The 20524-nt window shown below is 36.9% G+C and overlaps 1 protein-coding gene across 2 annotated transcripts in view; it reads right to left on the bottom strand.

Annotated features, from left to right (window-relative positions):
* Positions 1-2079: 2079 nt before the first annotated feature.
* LOC141623754 (DNA-directed RNA polymerase III subunit 2-like) overlaps positions 2080-20524 on the bottom strand; it is a 32612-nt gene continuing 14167 nt past the window's right edge. For both annotated transcript variants that reach the window (XM_074439910.1, XM_074439911.1), the window contains 30 exons: positions 19783-19888; positions 19580-19690; positions 19203-19262; positions 18917-18955; positions 17979-18029; positions 17781-17879; positions 17572-17631; positions 17391-17483; positions 13072-13173; positions 12884-12994; positions 12675-12791; positions 11541-11657; positions 11085-11165; positions 10872-10976; positions 10716-10796; positions 10484-10615; positions 10331-10375; positions 9415-9492; positions 9104-9243; positions 8918-9008; positions 8287-8408; positions 7948-8074; positions 7743-7873; positions 6462-6587; positions 6329-6384; positions 5275-5345; positions 4183-4267; positions 4007-4110; positions 2509-2637; positions 2080-2426 (listed from right to left, as the gene is read on the bottom strand). In XM_074439910.1, coding sequence (XP_074296011.1) covers positions 2376-2426; positions 2509-2637; positions 4007-4110; positions 4183-4267; positions 5275-5345; positions 6329-6384; positions 6462-6587; positions 7743-7873; positions 7948-8074; positions 8287-8408; positions 8918-9008; positions 9104-9243; positions 9415-9492; positions 10331-10375; positions 10484-10615; positions 10716-10796; positions 10872-10976; positions 11085-11165; positions 11541-11657; positions 12675-12791; positions 12884-12994; positions 13072-13173; positions 17391-17483; positions 17572-17631; positions 17781-17879; positions 17979-18029; positions 18917-18955; positions 19203-19262; positions 19580-19690; positions 19783-19888 — 2821 coding nt within the window. In that variant the 3' untranslated portion in view covers positions 2080-2375. The remainder of the gene's footprint in view (positions 2427-2508; positions 2638-4006; positions 4111-4182; positions 4268-5274; positions 5346-6328; positions 6385-6461; positions 6588-7742; positions 7874-7947; positions 8075-8286; positions 8409-8917; positions 9009-9103; positions 9244-9414; positions 9493-10330; positions 10376-10483; positions 10616-10715; positions 10797-10871; positions 10977-11084; positions 11166-11540; positions 11658-12674; positions 12792-12883; positions 12995-13071; positions 13174-17390; positions 17484-17571; positions 17632-17780; positions 17880-17978; positions 18030-18916; positions 18956-19202; positions 19263-19579; positions 19691-19782; positions 19889-20524) is intronic.

The raw sequence follows: 20524 nt of genomic DNA, 5'->3' as shown, positions 1-20524 counted from the left end.
ATAATTTGCTTTATTTTACACAAAATTACATTGTGCAGCTTGATTGTCTTGTGTATTAATTTATTAAATCAAAAACAAAACTTTCTCCCACAAGCTTCGTGCGACAAATAATTGCTCATAGTACTTGATTGTTTTGTTTTATTGTACACAATTTTTTCATCTTGCAATTCATTGCATAGGAAATAACATTGTTATCAATTTGATATATTGATATCTCAATCAAATTATGATTCCTTTAATACTTGATTGTCTTCTAATTTTTTTTCCAATTAGTGAATTCTAACATACATGGGAGAGTAGGAAAAGATGGGCGATGTGCGACGCGAGTGGAGAAGTTGGGTAAACGACCGGTGTCTCTGGCCAGTCGTCGATTGGGGAAAGCGACTGTGGTCGCCAACTTGCCGGTGGGTTGTTAATGGTGGTCAGGTACGGAAATAGAGGTGGTGGTAATGGGGTGGTTGCTTTATTATTACTCCGTATTACTCCGTAACATGTAGTATGAGAGATGCGTGATGAGTGAAAGTTGGAAAATGTAAGGGGTAAAAAGGTAACTTGTGTATGTGAAAGAGTAAAATGCGTATGTGAAAGAGCAATACCGTTTATTTTTTGTAAAACAATCCCGCAGTACGGGTTGGTGATTGGTGGTGACGGTGGTTGGTGGCAAGCGGTGGTAGATGGAAGTAGATCGTGGTGGGATGGAGAGGAGATGAGAGATGGGAAGTTGAGAGGAGATGAGGGTGGGGAAATGAGAAGGGTAATACGGGAAAAATTGTACTGTAATGAATAAAATGTGTACTACGAAAATCACCACCCTTCATAAATAATACACTAAAATGGTAAAACTCTATATATATCATGCATACAATGCACGGGATCTAAACTAGTTATTATATAACAAATATACACTTTTTTTTAAAAACTTCTTTTATTATTATACCTAAAAATAAAGTCAACTCATGTAAATTGTACCAAATCAAAGAAATCATTTTGTGTTAGATCGGCTATGATGAAAGGTTTACCTAGGTTGCACGGACACTCCTTATAATCCGTGTTTCCGTGTCTGACACCCTTGTCGGACACGACACTCGTCGGACACACGTCAAAATGTGTCGGACACCTCTAAAACCGTGTCTAACTTTCATCTTTTATTTGGGCACGTGTCCGACGCGTGTCCATGGTATTTTGAGCCGTGTCCATGTTATTTGGACACACCTTCAAACGGAAAGTTGAATTTAAGGTAAGTGGCGTGAATTGTTATATGGTTGAATTTGGTGGGCAAATGATGTTCTTTAGACAAGTAATGAAATGTCGAAATAGATTGATTATAAGTTAGTTTTTGGTTTTAGAAATGAGAATAAGTTAAATTTAACATCAAATTTTACCTTCATTTATTTAAATTTAATATCAAATACTTTTTCAAAAATAAAATCACACCTATATAACTACAAAATATATATTTTATTTAATTTAAATAACGTGTCCCGTGTCCTATATTTCATGGGATGCCGTGTCACGTATCCGTGTCCGTGTTGGTGCTAGCTAGAGGTTTACGGAAAACACAAAAGGGGCGGAATCGTCCGCAAGAAGACCAGTCAAACGGGTGGGCGGGTCAATTCATACGAGTAATAGGACAAGGTTAGAATTATAATTTCAAATCTTAAAAAACCATTCTTATAATGCTACTGGATTTTAAGTCATATAAAATCTTGAATATGATTTGATGCCCTTTCATATGCTACTTCTGCTAGGATATAATTTTTGATAAAAAAAAAAAAAACCGTATTGTTAAAATCATAAAATCCTCATTAGAACCGTATGTTGAATGTCTTAATTGCTAATGGAATTTATAATTCAAATTTCAGATCTTAAATTTGACGATATAAATTTTAATTTTTTTTTAATACTTTTAATACAACAAGGTTAAAAATTGCACGGGTTTAAGACTAGTATAATTGAAAATAGCTTCAAAATCCGTAGGAAAACCAACAAAGGTTATTAAGAAAATAAAAGCAGTCATAACATAGATTTGGGAAATCATATACTTCCTCCATTCAACTCCACTCTACCACAATTCACAACTTAACAAACAATTTCAATTTTCTCTCAAAATATAAGTGAAAATATATTCATGTGAGATCTTGTTTGATTCGTCTTTACGAGTACATTAAAAATATCCAACTTTAATAATTTTTGTAAATACGTAACTAACGATATTTACTGCGTAAAACACGCATTGACAAACGTGAAAAAGTAAAGTGATAGAGTGGAGTTGAATGGAGGAAGTAGTTAGCAATGTGGCCGTAAGCCATTTAGCCACCTAGCAACATGCTTTTTATTTACAACTGCCCACAAGACATGAATCGTAGCAAAATTGCTTAAGCATCAGCCAGCTTTAGACGAGGAACAATGTTCATCGACTGAAGTTCCTGCATTATATGAGAATGGAAAATTGCTATTAGATTCCATATCAAAATTTCCCCCAATGCCTCCAAAATAAAATATGTTTACCTGAAAAAGAAGCTTGCATGCATATGGCAATTTCATGGTCGATATGTGTTCACCATTCTTACAGGCACTACATATACCAGCCTTCAAGTTGTGGTTGTAGTATCCCAACAGTCCACATTTTCTACAAACCTGTACACACAATTCAATCAAATTCAATAATATATTACTCCCTATACAAACTTTGTTCACAAGACACATTCAACTGATTCAAGAACGTAATGCCATTTTCACACATGATGTACCTTATAGTACTCACATTATATTTAGAACACCAGAAACTGGAAACCACCTATCAGAGTTGGGATTTAGACATATATGGGTTCTTAAATAAGTTTCGGAGGTCCATTCTGACATTTGAGGGAGTTGCTTTCTTTGGTTCAGCAATTTACAGTGAATCAATTTAAAAAATAGTACGAGGATTTTTCACTGATGATTATAGGTTCTTAAAAGATGATGGGAGTTGGTAAAAAATTCGTGAATGCCTTCGGAGTTATATAATTTCTTAGTCTTTTTTCCGCCTAACTAGAGGCGCAAACAATAGTATGATAAAGGGAGTAAGACGATTTGAATTTGAGGCCTAACTTGCTTAACACCTCAATCATATTCAATATTCCCTCTGTCCAAGTCAATAATTATCTATTGTCTTGTTCTGTGAGTGGAAATTTAAACATAGATAACTATTGATAGGCACACAGGGAGTAGTAATCAACTCTACACTAGCTATACAAATATTATTTCTTCTCTCTCAATATTTTGGAACTTGGGTAGCATTTGTGGAATGCTACCACTTACCATTCGTAGCTCTGCCTTTTCCATGCCTCTAACCATAAATAAGTAAAATAACTATGATTACACGGGGCTTCTGTGATAAGCTAAAAATGACGTTTAAATTCGTGAAGCTTCAATCTATTCGAATGAGCTTTTGAACTGATGTTAGGCACTTCGGCTACTAGTTTAATGTTTTTCACTGAATTATTTGCTCAGCACTCATATAACAATGAAAACTGTAGGTTGGCCGTGTCTAAGATTTTAGAGGGCCGTAACCAAAAACTTGAGGCCTAATTTAATAGAACTAACTATCCTTACTTTTCTAGCTTTTTAGGATGCAAATTGCAAAGTCAATTATTAAGGTTTAAAAATTCTAATAGCTCAAACATTTCACTCTCTATAGACTAGAGTTAAGTGTGGCTAACTCGTTCGCATAATTTTTATGTCATCACAATATATATCTTTGGAGTATTATAATCATTCACATTCACATATAATACTCCTAGGGAGTTCACTAACCTATAATAAAATATAAGATCCTATCTAAGGGAAATACACGAATGATCAAACGACCTCAAGAGTGTTTGCAACATCAATCGATCCCTTTTCATATAATTCTTATCCCACTTAATTCCTCATCACTGATTATGACATAATGTTCCTTGGAAAAAATCCATGTGGGAAAAGATCCAAAGCAGAGAGTAAGGTAAATTATAGAGTAAGATAATACCTGAGCTGTAAAAGGATCACTTGACATCATCAAGCGTTCATGCACCAAATTACTAGCACCGTAAGCAATCAAACAATCCCGTTCCATTTCACCAATTCTTAATCCTGATCGTATTAGAGAGTGTCAAAGGAACTATTAATTCAAACAGTTCACAAAGAAAGGATTTAGATTAAAACCTCCATTTTTAGCTTTTCCTTCCAAAGGTTGCCTGGTTAGGAGGGCACGAGGACCAAAACCTCTTGCGTGCATTTTATCTAGAACCTACACGCAACATAGAAATGAATTTCTTGAGAGATATAAACTATAAATATGTATTCATAATCACATAATAATACAAAAACATGTCACAAAAGAAAAACCAACTGATAAGTGATGACGTAAGAAACAAAGCTTTCTATTTTTAGTAAAGGTTGACGAATCACATTGGAGGAGAAGTCTGAAATCGGAGGCCTCCTTAATCCGAAAAACATATGATATGTGAAGTCACCGCAAAAATCATTACTATCATTCTTATTATCCATCTTTGACTTTGGTGGTTAAACCATCAATCATATCAACTTTGAAAAATATTCTCTCACAATATACAATAGCTAGTTACAACATAGTCAAAATGATGATATAAAAATAAGTGGTTTTGTTAATCAAGCATGACTATTTTTTCATTGTAATTCTACAAAATCCATGGTCACATGACCATCAAAGTAAGTAAATTTGGGATGGGGACAGTAAAATGCATAGGTGTTAACTGTTTACTGCTTTGTACCTTCATAAGATTTACATAATATTGGAACAAAATAGAATTGAAAGGATAAGACGCTTGCAGGATATGAAACATCCATTTCACTTCTGAAGCCTTAATACCCATGAACCTGGCGACTTATAGTTTTAACATTCTTAAGCCAACTAAAGCTTCAATAGCTCTGTTACAGCTCAAACACATTTCTGCAGTGAACTATCAAGAGACTTGATTGCCTAAAATACGACATGCAATTTATGTTGTATAAGACACTTGTATTATATATTTATATTCATAGAAGACTAGAACCTACTGAATAAGAAACTCTTATTTATACACGTAAGTACACTCATGGCCTTAAATTGCAAGTTGATAGAAGGAAATAGTAGCGGTAATTAAATGACAAGCCCGAAATATCTCTTAAATGTCTTGAACTCAGTACAAAAAGGAACAAAAGTTATGTGCATGATGTAATCCATTCGTAAAGAAAATAAGGTCTCATATGGTATCCATAAATAGTAGGACGTCTCACCATATGTTTTAATTTCTGGTAGTAAATTGGGCCCATGAATATATATGCTTGCAGCGGGGTACCAGTTATGCCTGAAACAAAAGCAGATGAATTAGATCACACACACACACACACACACACACGAATATATATGCTTGCAGCGGGTACCAGTACGCAAACCACGCACAATAAGCAACGGGCTCTAGGTGCACGAAAATGAGTACTAGATGCATGAAAATTGTTAGATAGATGAAAATGATTACCAGGTGCATGAAAATTAATACTCCCTCCAAGTCTCTCATTTGTTCCCTCTTTCCTTTTTCATTCAAGTCACTTTTTGCTCCCTCTTTCCTTTTATGGTGCGTTGTGTGGTCCAAATTAAATTGCATGTAGGGTCTTGTGTTTCGTGTGGTCCAAATTCATTTCCTTGATTCTTGTGCACAAAAGAAGAGGGAACAAATGAGAGACTTGGAGGGAATAAAAATGTTTTTCGCTTCGATTTCCTTCAATAACTTATAATTTTTCGACTAAGCATTATGTTATCTAGGCATTAAATTCTACGCTGAATCCAAATATGTCGTTATTTTCACAAATAAAATTTCGTAAGGTGGAGTTCTCAAGGTTCTCATCAAGTTAGTGGTTCTCACATGTACCCAATTCTAATTGGTCACCAATGGTTAGAAACAAAGAAGACAAACTAAAGTACTAAACTAAACTAATCTAAACATGACACGCATCTCCCATATGATCATGACAACTTTAAGAATGTTTTAGAAATGAAATACTTTAGCAACTCCTTAGGCAAAAATTTAATGGTCTTTTCCTTCTATATAAGTGAAGTCCTGAACTCTCTTCTCATGAAAGACCATAAGGTTAACAATAAGCAGTGTCTGCATAACTCATCTCCTTTAGTATGACTAATTTGGTATTACTTAGCGATATCTCAGCTCATCAAGAACATTGTTTTGACAAACAGATTTCCATTAAAATTTTGACGTCTGAAATTTAATTAGTGCTGTACTAGTTTATATAATGCCGTAGTGAAAATGGTAAAGGTTCGGATTAGATTGAAGACCTGAATAAAGGAGATCTTTTCCATTGTAGCTGAATCCATGCTTCACTAAGGTCTCACTGTGACAAGATTACAAATCGTATTACTAACACAACAGAAAGCGTAGTTGATCTTGCAACACAGAAGAATTAAAGACCTTATGACTTCAACTCTGTCAGCATGACCAGTTGGCTCCCCAAAAGCACTTCCATAATGAAATCGGCCACATGAAACTCCAGCTTTACCCCCGAGAAGCTCTATCATCTTACCTACGGTCATCCGACTGAAGAAAACAGACATCTCAGACTATGCGTGTAACAGTTATTACACATCTCAGACTATGCATGCAGAGTGGAGCATAGGACTTTTCATCAATAAATATGTACTTCCAATAAAGCACTTGAGTAATGTTGAATCTGCTGCAGCTATTTTCTTACAACAACAACAACAACAACAACAACAACAATAACAACAACAACAACAACATCAGAGCCTTAATCCCAAAATGATTTGGGGTCGGCTGACATGAATCATCCTTTAGACCGTCCCTGGGTGATTGCACACCTCAAAATGCGAATAGTAAAAGGAAAAATGAAAAACAAAAGGGAGAGCGAAAATGTAATACAAAGTAAAGGTAAACTTACAGGTTTTAAAATCGAATTCCGGATTTCTTTTATAAAAACTTAAAATTTAAATCGAGAGAAAAGATTAAAAACGATTTTGAAAACCGAAATAGAATTAAGGATCCGGAATGCCTTAAAAGTAAACCAAGTAATATATATAAGAAAGTGGTTGGTAAAAAAGGTGTAATAAAGGAGAGAAGAACAAATAAATTTTTTAAAAATTAAATAAAAACACTAAATACGTCAAAAAACATCAAATACTAAAAATCCACATGTATCATTTCCCTCCATTGTGCCCTCTCCGTCACCATACTCTCCTCAAGCCCCAAAATCTCGTATCGTGCTCTATCACTCTCAACCATGTCTGTCTCGGTCTCCCTCTACCTCTAGGGACCTTTTCTGTTCTCCAAGTCTCCAGCCTCCTAACTGCTGCAGCTATTTTCTTATTAGCCTAAAAATTCCCACAAAACCTAAAGTGGTATGATCAGTGTTGTGATTGTAATTTAACGGGAGCCTGTCTAACTAGCTGCATTAGAGAATCATATGCGCGAGTATTTTACAATCAAGTTTATTTGAGCCTCAATCTATCGAACCAACACAGTTTGCGAAGAAATAAAGTCACTGAAAGACCTCAGCAAAATCATTGGTCTGTATCTGTATGCTCCTCAAGCTGCATGTTAGATGTTTAGTAGCTGAAAAAATATTATGTGGCGATACAATGGAAAATTTGTCATATATGATTTGCAAAAACAAATGACCCCATAACATTCCTGCTTTGACTAGCAATAATGGAAAATTCAACTGAATAACGATACCTCGGAAATCCGTGAGGGTTCATAATCAAATCAGGGCAAATACCACGTTCTGAAAAAACAAAATCCTCCTGCTGGACAATGGCACCACATACACCTTTCTGCCCATGCCTGCTGCTGAACTTGTCCCCAACCTGCATTACATATTTACATGTTCAGGAAATCTGCCTACAATGACAAATTGAATAAAGAAGATTAATGCAACTACCTCCGGTCGACGAGTTTGACGCAGAACCAGGTTAATCCACATATTGCCGTTTCTGTCAGAGAAAAGTGCTGCTCGATCTACAACTGCAGTATCTCCATCAAAACCCCCATGTCTAACAGCAGATGGCCTATATTGACAGGAAATGCATTCAAGTTACTTAAGAGTGATGCCGATCTAATACAACCTCTGCTAAATTTATCTTCCCCATTTGACTCTGATAGTCAACTTGTGTCAATTTTGACATGCTCTTTCCCCAAGGGCTTTTTTTTTTTTCTTTTTATATCTGTCCTTGTCAAGAATCAAAGTAATAAATAATTGTTCATAATCTTCTATAGTAACCTATCCGGTACTCTTCCTGGGGGAAGAGGTCCCCTTGTAACCAATGGTGTGTGTTTGTTGACCAAGAAGTCATTTTGCCGAATGATCTGTCCTGGAGAAGCAATACCATCATCATCCAATGCCTACATTAAGGAAACATTATCTAGGTTAGTAATATAACCACACAATGGCCACAAAAAAATAGATTGGCAAATAAACAGAGCTAGATAAAAGGACCATATCATCCTAGCACATCCTCTGCCACTATTATGACATAACTTATAAACATCCTCAACCAATATAAACTTCCATGGGGTAATATCATAATCTTTCCTTCATAGAGGAATAATGTTACTAAAGCAATGAAGAAGTGATAAAAAAACAAGGGATGCTTAGGATCAAAGAACTAGAAAATAGTCTAGTTCTGTCGAATAAACATTATTGGAAAATCCTTAAAACTTTTAAAGCACCCTAGGTTACTGCAATATCAGAAACTTTCTAACATTCCATAATTGCTTCAGTATGATAGCTGGAAAGAAACGAGTTAAAATCTCAAAAGATAAGCAACGTTCCTTATTTCTGCACTGTATGTAAAAGACTTTTGCTGAAACTGGATCACTTGCAAGGACACAACAAAAACTAAATCCTGCACCTGCATTCTTTCTGCAAAATAGCCCTCTCTTGTAGGTCTAACAATTCTTTCACAAGCACCATTATCATACCTCTGCAAAATTGTACTCTTCCTGTCAAATCACAAAAACATGTAACAAAAGTAGATGTTAGCTTTCACATAAAAATAAACAAGATAGATTGTCAATTGGTGAGAGCAAAATAATACTTTTTCATTACTATACAACGTCCAAAACCTCGATCCAATGATGACTTGTTCATAACTATAGCATCATCTATATCGTATCCACTGTAGCTCATGACAGCAACAGTTGCATTCTGACCGGCACCAAGCTTATCGTATTTTACCTAAAAGAATAGACACTTGGATCAGCCATCAAGAAATCGATGTTTACAGTTTTCCAACTAGTATTCACCTTGTAACATCGTTACATATCACTTGCAAAGTTGGTTTCACATAATTTTAAGTAAAATAAATATGACGGGGAGAGGAGCAGGGATTAAGAGCAGTGAACAAACCAGTTCGATAGTTTTCGTAGTGAGCAAAGGTCGTTGAGGATACACTAAGAGATAGAGTATTGTGTCCATCCGGAAAAGCTACAACATCACAAAGAATGATCAATTTTACAAGCAGCGAGGATTATAGAACAAAACTCGGAAACTGAAGACTGGAGAGTGCCAAATGATAAATAGTCAACGAAGTGACTTTAAAAATTGTGCAACCTTAAAAGATGCCCAGGCAAATAATCAGGGGACTATGTTGCAGTCAAACCCTAAAAATCCACCCTGAGATTTTAAAGCTCACAAGTCTAACCGACACTGTTATCCAGGTCAGGTGAACAGCCCATAATCAGTAAGAAATAATATAAAATGAATTTTCATGCACATGAAGTTTTCAATGCAAAGTTTTTCAATGAAAGAAAGGGCGCATGACTATCCATCACAAGACGAACGCCAAATTTGGGAGTCATCTAAAAGGTTACTGTTCATCTATGTCAAAATGCATATCCAAATAGTACAAAAACTGAGGAAAGAAAATTTACAGTGGCAGTGCAAACATTAAGACCGCAATATGCTCTGACAAGTTGTTCCATTACGCAATAAAAAAGAGACTAAAAGCAACAGAGAAAAATTACACTCCTCGCTAGACTGAAATGCATAGTGACAAACAACCTCTACTACACAACGACCATACCTGACAAAACATGAACACGATTGACCACAATCAACAAAACATGTCCCCGTAACATCATTTATCGTAGCAACAACAATGACGCCATGTGTGACATCAGCCTCTAAAACAAACATTATTGGTTCCACTAACCAAGGAAGAGTACCATGAGAAATTGGTACTAGTGACACTAGAATTGAAACTCTGTGCAACAAGAAGAGCACAATTGAAATTTGCAAAAACAATGTTAACAAGCCCACAAACCTGATTAAATGCAATATTTCCCATAGCTTGTTTACCCATAGCACACTACAGGGCAGAAAAAAATCAAATAAAGTAAGAAACAATTCATATAGTATTTTCCACCATATACAATAACATTGAGCTGTGCAGTAAATTAATGACCAAAATGCATGCCTGATATGTATTTCTAGGTGACTGATTATGGTGTGAGAAAGGAATTAAGCCAGCACAAACACCTAATATTGTAAAGGGTTCAATTTCAAAATGAGTTGCTTCTGCTGTTGCATCTTCCTCATACAAAGCGATCTAGCAAACAATCATAAGCACAAGTTAATGACTTAATGTCACAATGCATCACATAATATCAAATAATAATTATCTTCCAAAATCTATGAGTATGGCAAACCAAGGCATTGTTTTCTTCATTAACATCGAGAAACTCAATTAAACCATCCCGCAAGAAATCGTCAAAGGTGCGAACTCCATCCTACAAGAATATGATTAAGTTAGCAAATACCTGAAAACCTCAGTTATGTTTTATCAAACATCAAATGTAACTCACAGCCAACTCCTGCATATGATGTTCTTTAATCCTCGATACTCCTTTATCAGCAATTACAAGCGGGCGGCAGACACGACCCCCATCAGATGCAATATACACACATCGCTGTGAAAAAGAGAGAAATTCTTTGGTGCACATTTAAGAGAATTGGAGAAATCATAAATATCAGCAGCTATGATAAATATCAGCAGCTATGTAAGTGCACAACTCTACCTGTTTTTCATTCACAAAGACACTGACAAACTCGCCAATCTTTCCAGCTCGCCGTAATTGCCTCAAGTCAATGAAAAATTTCTAACCAAGAAAGGAGAGCAAAATCAAGTTCTACCTTAATGAATCCAGGCCAAGCATGCATAGCAACAACAAACTACGAGCATTTTTTTCTACAGTCAAATTTTCTAGTTTAGTATGCATAAGAAAACTCAGTTACACACGTACACCTGTTATGTGAAAGCTACAGACATAGAAACATGACCATCTCATAAAGGTTTTGAAAATCAGGGTCACCACATTTTGCTGCATTTTGAGGAGACATAGGCCACATTTAGCAAGATTCACCCGTGATGGCTGATATCGTAACCATAGCAGGAGCCGAGACTTGAAACTATGGGTAGAGGGAACAAGAAATCAGATTCAACTGAATGGTATCACATGAGTAATTGGTCTCACCTGTGGCCTTCTATGTTTGCCAAGAATAATCCCATTAAATATTACAAGGTACGAATTCGAAGAGTGCAGTTGTTCAGGAGAGATTAACTCGAGTTTCTCCACGCCCAAGCAATAACACTGCAAGGAAGTTATTTGTAAGTATAATTATCAAAGACGGGGTATAGTGGTATACTACTTCACAAATAATTGTGATACTTTTTAAGCAAACTTCACAACACTTTTTTTTGGATTTTTCCAAAAATGATTGATGGTAAATAAAATAGGTAAAATTCCATATTACCTTCAATCAGAGAAGGTAATATTAGAAGGATGTTAAAGGTATTTGCACCTTACCCTTGATAGAAACTAATTGCAGGTATATAGATAGAGTATGAATTTTTATATAGTTATATTACATATACTTATATTGCACATCAGATTGAGATGTTAAGTGAAGTACTGCGGTCTGGAACATGATTATACCTCATTCTTAATGAAATGATTCATACCTTTTATTTTGGTGAAAATGAGCATCTAAAAGGGAGATCTCTTAGGATCTCTTTTTCTAAGGGATCTAATTAGAACTTCAACATTTCTCCTTATTTCAATAAAAATGAGCTACATATAGAAGTGATCATATTTTTTAAAATATGATTGAAGCAATAAATTATTCTGTGAAAATAACCCATGTAAAGCCATTATTCTGAAGGCCCGCAAGATCCAATAAGTCTAGTATCAACTGAGGAAGTGAGCATAGAAAACTCTTTACGTAGTTCTTGTGTGTCGCATATGCAGGACCAATCTAAAACGAAGTGAGGATGACGAGATATTGGGTAAATATTTTTCAAGAATAAGCAAGTATTTTTGCCTTTTCCTTATTCACAAGCTTTTTACTAAACCAACATAAATACTATGGAAGAAAAATGCAAGCATGAAATAAAACAAATTTTTCTCATATTATTGATATCCTTATCTCCCTAGAATTGGATTTTTTTCCCTCCTTCCCTTATGAGTATGATTCACTACTGCTTCCTCCTTTCCTTTTTAGAAAATTTGTAAAAAGACAAGGTAATGTTGTAAACAACTTTCACAGCTTTCTAAAATAATTGATGACAACATAGATAATAGAAAATGAGATAACAAAAGAAAGTATACCAGAGATATTAATGGGTTTTCCTGATCATCAGTAGTAACATGAGTCATCAATGCCAAATTTTTTATTAAACCACACGATTCGCCTTCAGGTGTATCACATGGGCAGATCATTCCCCACTGTAAGAATAGGTCGATAAAATTTAAGTGAATAAATTGGGGATATTTATGCACTCAAGCTGATGATAACCCAAAGTAGGCAGAACTGCTACCTGACTGGGTTGCAAAGCTCTCGGTCCACCAACTTTTCTCGACTTCTCATACTGTGATTTAATATTTGTGAGGAAGCCTAAGGCTTGTATGTAAGAAAGCCTCCCAAGCACCTGACAGATTACAGTGTAGAACAATAAGTGCCATATTAACATATGAAAGAAGTAAAGTATGAAAGAAGTAAACCTACCTGTGTCACACCTTTCCTATCAACCCCAAACCTTTTGGCATGCCAGTTGCCAGTTGAAATTGCTCGTTCTAAGCCAGCACTTATTATATCCGTGGTTATATTCTGGACAAGTAAACAAAAAGAATAACCGACAGAACATATGCTAGACAACTAACACGGAATTATAAAAGGGAAACGCTGAAAGTCAGGAATTTGCAACACAGAATTTTGGCTCTTGTGGAGGATACATGAGCAACACCTGTTCAAGGCACAAACATGTACCAGCTCTTTCAATGGCTCAAGGTTTTAAAATCAAAACTTAAGCTCTTGCACAAGGGAAACTACTCTCATATGTCACAAGGGGTTAATGAAAAGCAGGACTAATATTAATCTATTCAGCATCAATTAACGGCTTCCCCTTGGGATGCAAACTTGATCAGGCAGTAAAGGGACTACGTACAGCAGTACTTGAATTTGCAGCAGGCAGAATTAAGCTTCTAACCTCAAATAGCTAAAATTGTAGACATCAAGCTCAATGATGAGTAATCATCTTATTTTTATGGTACGATGAAGTATTGACGAGCTCAAAATAAAATTCACAGTCTCAAAGACCTTTTATGGCAATACTTTGTAAAGGGATGAGGCAGTGGAACAAGCCTTTATTCAATACTACCAAAATCTCCTTGGAACTGAAGATCAGGTTGCTTCCATGGATGGTGCTATCTCTTATAGTAAACTGTTGATGGCAGAGGACCGTGAACAACTCATGAAAGAATTTACAGATGAAAAGATTCTTGTAGCATTAAATAGTAAACCTGATGACAAAGCACCTGGGATTGATGGCTATACATCTGCTTTTTTTTTTTTTTTTCAAAGCCAATCGGCTGCTTGGCGAATAGCCGTATAATAAGAAGCATTGTGAGGGGAGCAATTAGAGATTTCTATCATAAGAAAATGTTTAAGCAAACAACTCCACCCTCGTTACATAGTCTCAAGCATCATCTCAAATGCCCAAAACTCAATCTCACTCGTCTTGCTTTTGCAGATGGTCTTAAGTATTTTCTAGTGGGGACATATCTTCAGTCCAAGAAGTGTTGTGTGTTATTGCTCTGCCCCTCTGCTTCCTGACTTTTCTGGGGTCAGACCAAATCCCAAAAAAAACAGAACATCTATTTGGAGGGGTGGCGGTAAGAGAAAAACAAAAAATCAATGAGCTCACGGGTTTTGCTGAAGGGGAGTTCCCCTTTAGGAATATGGATTACCTCTAACTCATGCCAGGATGACGGCTGAGGTGTATAAGCCTCTTACTAACAAGAAATGGGCAAAGTTTTCAATTCCTTTCCTATGTAGGGAAACTACTGCTGCTTGACTCCGGGACTTTTGGCACTTAAGTTATCTGGATCAGTTTTCCTTTTGCCAAATATGGTGATTCAGGATATTAATAAACGGAATTACTCTTTCACATACGAACTTTACTCTTTCACATACATTTTTTCATTAACTTTCCATCTAATACCCTTTTTACCTAAAGTCTAAAACCTAAGAAATCTTTTGAATTTTGTAATCATTGGACATAAGATTTTCCAAGAAGCCTATACCTGTTTCAAGTCTAATCTTAGTTCCATCAATTGTTCTGGTTAGGAATTTCAATGAGGTTTTTGGCTTGTCTGAAGTTGGGGTATCTCGTGAGTCATGACAAACAATTTGGAAAATTGGGATTAACTTTGCACTGCGTACAATCTTAAAGCATTGATGTATCCATGTGTATCTTTCATGCTCAAGTGGAATTCAGTCCGTCATATACTCCTTAACTTTCTACTGTTCAGAATATGAATAATTTTTTTGTGTTCTTTATGACTCGTGGTGGCTGGTGCGGAGGGTGGTACGACTTTGTGGTGGTTGGAGCGGGTCGTCGGTGGTTTGTGGTTGTCGGAGCAGGTGGAGGAGAAGGGGGGGGGGGAATGCGGGGCAGGGGGGAGAGAGAGACTGAGGGTGAAGGGAGAAAAAATCAATTGGGGGAGGGATGAAAAAATGATAAGGGTAACATTGTAAAATCAGTATGTGAAAAAGCACGACCCTTAATAAATTGTGCAGAGTTTTTTTTTTTTTTTGTGTGTGTGGGTGGGTGGGTGGGTGGGTGGGTGGGTGGGTGGGGGGGGGGAGTTGCATTGGATGAAGTGGGAAAAGTTCTTACTAAAGCGAGGGGGCGGGAGAAGTACTATACTGGAAAAAAGAAGCATGTGCTAAGTGGATTCGGAAGGTAACAGTGGGGAAACGTCCAATTTGACCCGGTGGGCTGAGAGTTACAGGTTTAAGCATTGCAACATATGGGAGGTGCACGCCAAGCAATCAGACCTTTCACTATGAAGATACCTCCTAAATCTTCGGTAAATTTTTAAGCAAAGTCAGAAGGCACACAGGAAGAAAAAAATTAGCTGGAACTCTAAATGACAAATTCAGCATAGCTAAAGCTTATGAATTTTTCAGGCCAACACAGCCCAGGATCAAAGTTTACGAGGTCATTTCGTAGAACATGGTTATGCCTAGGCATAACATCATAGTTTGGTATGCATACCAAAACAGATTAGCTACTACAGATAAGCTGCACCAAAAAGACTTCTCCATGGTCAACAAGTGTTATCTCTGTCACAACAAAGATGCTGAGAGCCTTGACCATTTGTTCTTCAATGTCATTACATGAAAGGACTTTGGGAAGATGTTCTGAGATGGCTAGGCTTTTACAGGCATTCATGGTCTGTTAGAAGTGAGGTGAGATGGCTACATGCAATTGGCAGTGCAAGTAACCCTTATTTTGCCTCTGCGAAGTTGCCTTACTAACTGTTATCTACTATGAATGACAGGAACAAAATTACAGAATTTTCAAAGGAGCGTCAAGGACTGCAAATTATCTTAGTGCCTAAATAAAAATTATCCTAGCTTGTACAATGTATTCATTTAACCTGTACATCAGTACATGTACAATAAATTCTTGATAAACTAGGACGTCAATAGTGTTTTTGATTAACATGAGATATACTTCAGGCTAGTGTTTTTCCCTAATGAGGAAGAATACATACGATGACGACTCTTAAAAAATTGATGCCAAAAAATAGTAAATGTATTAAGTTGATTATATATTGGCATACTTTGCGTCACAAAAATGTAATAGGTACTCCCTCTGCCCATATTTCTTTAATGCAAGTTTCAGATAAACATTGACTCTATATATAAGGCAACAAATGGGCCTGCTTACAAGTTACAAGAACCCTCGTATGGAATCGTTATCAAGAATATAAAATGTGAAATCACGTAAACGGAAAGTAAAAGATAGATTGGGAAAGGATGAATCTTCACTTTTTCAAGTCCAATAGTTGAATCAAGTTCTCCACTTCGAAACACTTGGCTTTTCTTCTTGTCATAAATATCACCCCCATGGTGTCTTTTTATTTATGGCCTTATGGGTGTCACCCCTTTGGTGTTCTTTAGGGTGTGTTACTGTGTTTATATAGTAAAAGTGGACGAGAGGGAAGGGATCGGGAGGGGGAAGGGAGGAAGGGAGTTCTACCTCCAAATCTCTCCTTTATTGGAGGGATGTGATTAGACTTGGATGATACCCTGCAAATCTCTCCCAAGCCATTTCCCTCCTACCCCATGTGTTATCCAAACAAGGGATTTTGTATTCTCCCTCCCTTTCCCTCCCAAAGAAGTCCTTAATGAATACTATCTCTTACTCCCTCCATACCACACCAATGGTAACATAGACCCACTTTTTGTGAGAAGAAAAGTGGGTCCATGTTACCATTGGTGTGGTATGGAGGGAGTACTTAACAACAACAACAAAAAAAAAAAAAAAAAAAAAAAAAAAAGATAATTGGGAAAATCTAACTCTAATGATAGAAAAAAAAAAAGTTTAAAGAGGAAAAAGGAACATAGACCAACAATGAGCAACAAGACAATTAAAGTTGATATGTTTTTTAGAAGTGAATAAATTATATATCAATTTATCATATTAGATAGAGAGATAGATATGTAGCTATATTACAATTGAAATAGCTATTAGGCATATTTCAATTGGACTAGATACTAGGTATATTACCATTGGAATAGATATAAATTAGTTATCCTCAAATAATTTGGATTAAGGCTCTATTGTTGTAAAATAAACAAACGTAGAGCTGAGAAGAAGCTTTGTAGTACACAAGGCAAGAGAAGGAAATCGACATTACTGAATTTGATCCCTTCAAATACTATATGTACACAAGTAGATAATAGATACTGAGTTCTTCCTACAAACAGAAGTTAAATGTCGCAAATGGATACTAGTATACTACTGAGATTACCTGAGAGAAATCAAATTTGCTAGAATGATATTGTCTGGTTAATTTTACATCCACTTTTTTTCTAACTTCTGTGATCATTGTCTTGAATAAGTCCTAAAAGGGAAACACGACCGAAAGTTGTAAGAAGATTGAAGCTAAAGCATGTTCCATATAAACGTACTCAAAATGGTTCACATGCTACCTCAAAAAGGAGTGACAACAACTGGCCAGATAGCTCATACCGCTTGTTTCCAACATAATCCTACCACATAATCATGTATGTCAGAGACTCACGTGAACAGATTTTCAACAGATTCGACAAGTTTAGACATGAGTTGTCAAACAACTTCCATGACTATTGCTCCAAGCCTCCAACAATTATCTAAAGGGCCTAATGAAATATGAATTCACCTTGTCGTCTACCGCATCTTTATTCAGATAAGCCTCTAACAAGCGCCTCAACATTACAGCAGCATATATACATTTGGTGCGAAATGAATTTTTGTGAACCTGTAAGAGCAAGAGCCATGAAGGGAAATGAATAAAGGCAATCTCTTCTGCTTTTAAGTTTTGAATAGAAAAAAGAAACTAAAAAAAAAAGCAACTAACCGGCACATGGGCAATGAATAAGTCACGGAGGATCATCAATACTCTGTTTTCCTGGAAATGTAATAAGGGGGCGCTTAGTTAGCGAAAGGGAAAGGGAAATGAAATCGGAAAGGGTAAGAGGCCGAGGGGGGAAGGAAAGGGATTACCTGAAATTTTAACTAGTTATTTGGTTACATCAATGAAAGGGAATAGTGGTCCACCCACTCACACTCCTACCACTAACACCCACCACCACAAACAACCACTTATCTACTCCAATATGGTTGTAGCCACCGTCTCCCAACCCCACCGTTGTTACCCTACCGGTCGCCCCACCTGCCACTGCCACCTCAGCTGACGTCGTCGCCCCACCACAGGTGTTTTTGGGGGCAGGGAAGGGGATTTCGAGGGTAGGAGAGAATTTTTTATGAAGAGTGATGGTTATGGTGTTGGGTTAAGTTTCAAAGATGGTGTAGGGTGGTTTGACGGGTGCTGTAGGTGATGCCGGCAATCAGGGGTGATTCGCCGGCGCTGGCAGCTTACTAGGGGAGGACCGGGTGGTTCTGGGGTGGGGAATGGTGGCGACCGGACTGTGAGGTTGTTCTGGGGGATCGGCGGCCACGACGCCGGCGGTGTGGGCACTAGGTGGTTCAACAAGGTAGGGTGTGGGTGGTAATGGTGAGGAGATTGGGGGTGATAGGATGAAGGGGAAAGGGAATGGGAAACCCTTTGTGTGTGTGTGTGTGTGTGGGGGGGGGGGGGGGGGATGTAGAGGGATTTGGGGGAAAGGATAGGGGTAAGGGAATGATTAAATGATCCAACATACAGAAATAAATGGAATGGGGGTCTTTGATTCCCTTTCCCTTTCCTAACAAACCCATACAAAACGCCCCCTAAGTACTTGTCACGGAACAGTAAAGCAAGAAACATTTAAATGGTTCAAAGTTACCGAACAGCACCTTTTCCGGCAAAGGTCCAGAATATTGTGGCTTTTTCACCTTAAAAAGAAAAAAGCAACTATAGTTAGCAACTGAGAAGATTGCTCATACATACATGGCCCCGGAAAATTACATGAAAAATTAAAGACAATTTAAGTAACATCAACACCTAAACCAGTTACATTAAGCTTGGTAGTAAGGTTCAAAACGAGGTTTTAAACTCCTGTTTTAATATCACAAAGTTGTTTTCTGAAGATTGATCAGAAGATATTCAGATTCTTCTAAAGTATAAAGAAGTGTTTCATACCTTATTCTCAAGGAACTCTAGAGCCTGTTGTCTTGTGGCTACACCACAAGTTGCACACTCCTGAGCCACATTTACAAAAATTAGATAAAAGGAAGTAAAGGATATAAAGTTTAAATATTTTACCATGATTGCCGTCTTGTTTTGGAAATTTGCACTACCTAATTTAATATCACTATTCCCAACATATTACAGCAACCTTTTGCTCGAATGCAGAATTGAGATATGACGATGGTCATAAAGACGCAACGCCTCAAATAAAAAGAACAGGAGAATTTTTTGTATTTTTGTATATTTATGGAGGCATGGAAGACATAATGCTTCACTTTGCTTGGTTAATGACATTAGAAAACTTGATGTTCTTAACATGTTTGTGTTACCTCTATAGAAGGCAAAAGTAGAGAGGTATAACGTGGATCTCTTCCAATCATTTGCACAACTTCTTGAACGGACTCCATTCCCATAGCCTTCATCACTACTAGTATAGGAACCTAATACCAAAAATCGTTATGTGCAGACCAGCAATATCAAACAAAGCAAGGTACCACTTGAGACTTAAGTTCACATAACATGAAGACAATACCTTTGTCTGAAATTGATTGAGGTCCAAATATAGTTTCTCCTTTTCCATTACTATCGAAGTTTTGCTCCTAAAAGTCGTTGTACTGCTTGTAACAGATGCAATGAAGCTGACAAAGAAATCTCAAGTGAGACAATCTCAAAGAATCATATAACTGGGTAATTGGGTATTACATCAGAAAATGCCGGTAAAAAGTTAAAGGTGCTGAGTCAATCTAACTACTATGTTACATGTAAGAGAAGCAGGGGAAGAAATAAAGACATAAATAAGAACTACTCCCTCCATTCCACTGGATTGTTGTGCATTACTTTTTGTGCCTTACACTGGTTTCTAAGTATACGTGAATAATCAATTAGTAAAATTAAACCCCTTACCCAACAACCCCCATTGCCCTACCTAACCTTCTCGCCCCCTCAGCCTCACCGCCACCCCCAGCCAAACTCACTGACCACATCTTGGAACCACTGAGAAGTGAGAACCACATCAAATCCTACTCTACACAACCACCGACTACTATATAAATTGCCATTACTACTAAGGGCTTGCTTGGATTGGGGGGGGGTTGATGCGTATAGAGGGGGGGTAAAAATTATAATAAATTTCAGCGGGAATCCCGAATAAATTCAGTCCAAATAAGCCCCAAAGATGATGCGGATATAGACCGAATAGAAGAGGTTGTGCTCAACTTAGAAGACCAAGCAAGACCAAGCCCAAGTAATACATTATTTATGCACGAAAATTGGAT

Source organism: Silene latifolia, chromosome X (assembly GCF_048544455.1).
Source record: "Silene latifolia isolate original U9 population chromosome X, ASM4854445v1, whole genome shotgun sequence".
Taxonomy (NCBI): Eukaryota; Viridiplantae; Streptophyta; class Magnoliopsida; order Caryophyllales; family Caryophyllaceae; genus Silene; species Silene latifolia.
Note: the sequence above shows the minus strand (reverse complement) of the source record. Positions and strands in the feature narration are given on the sequence as shown.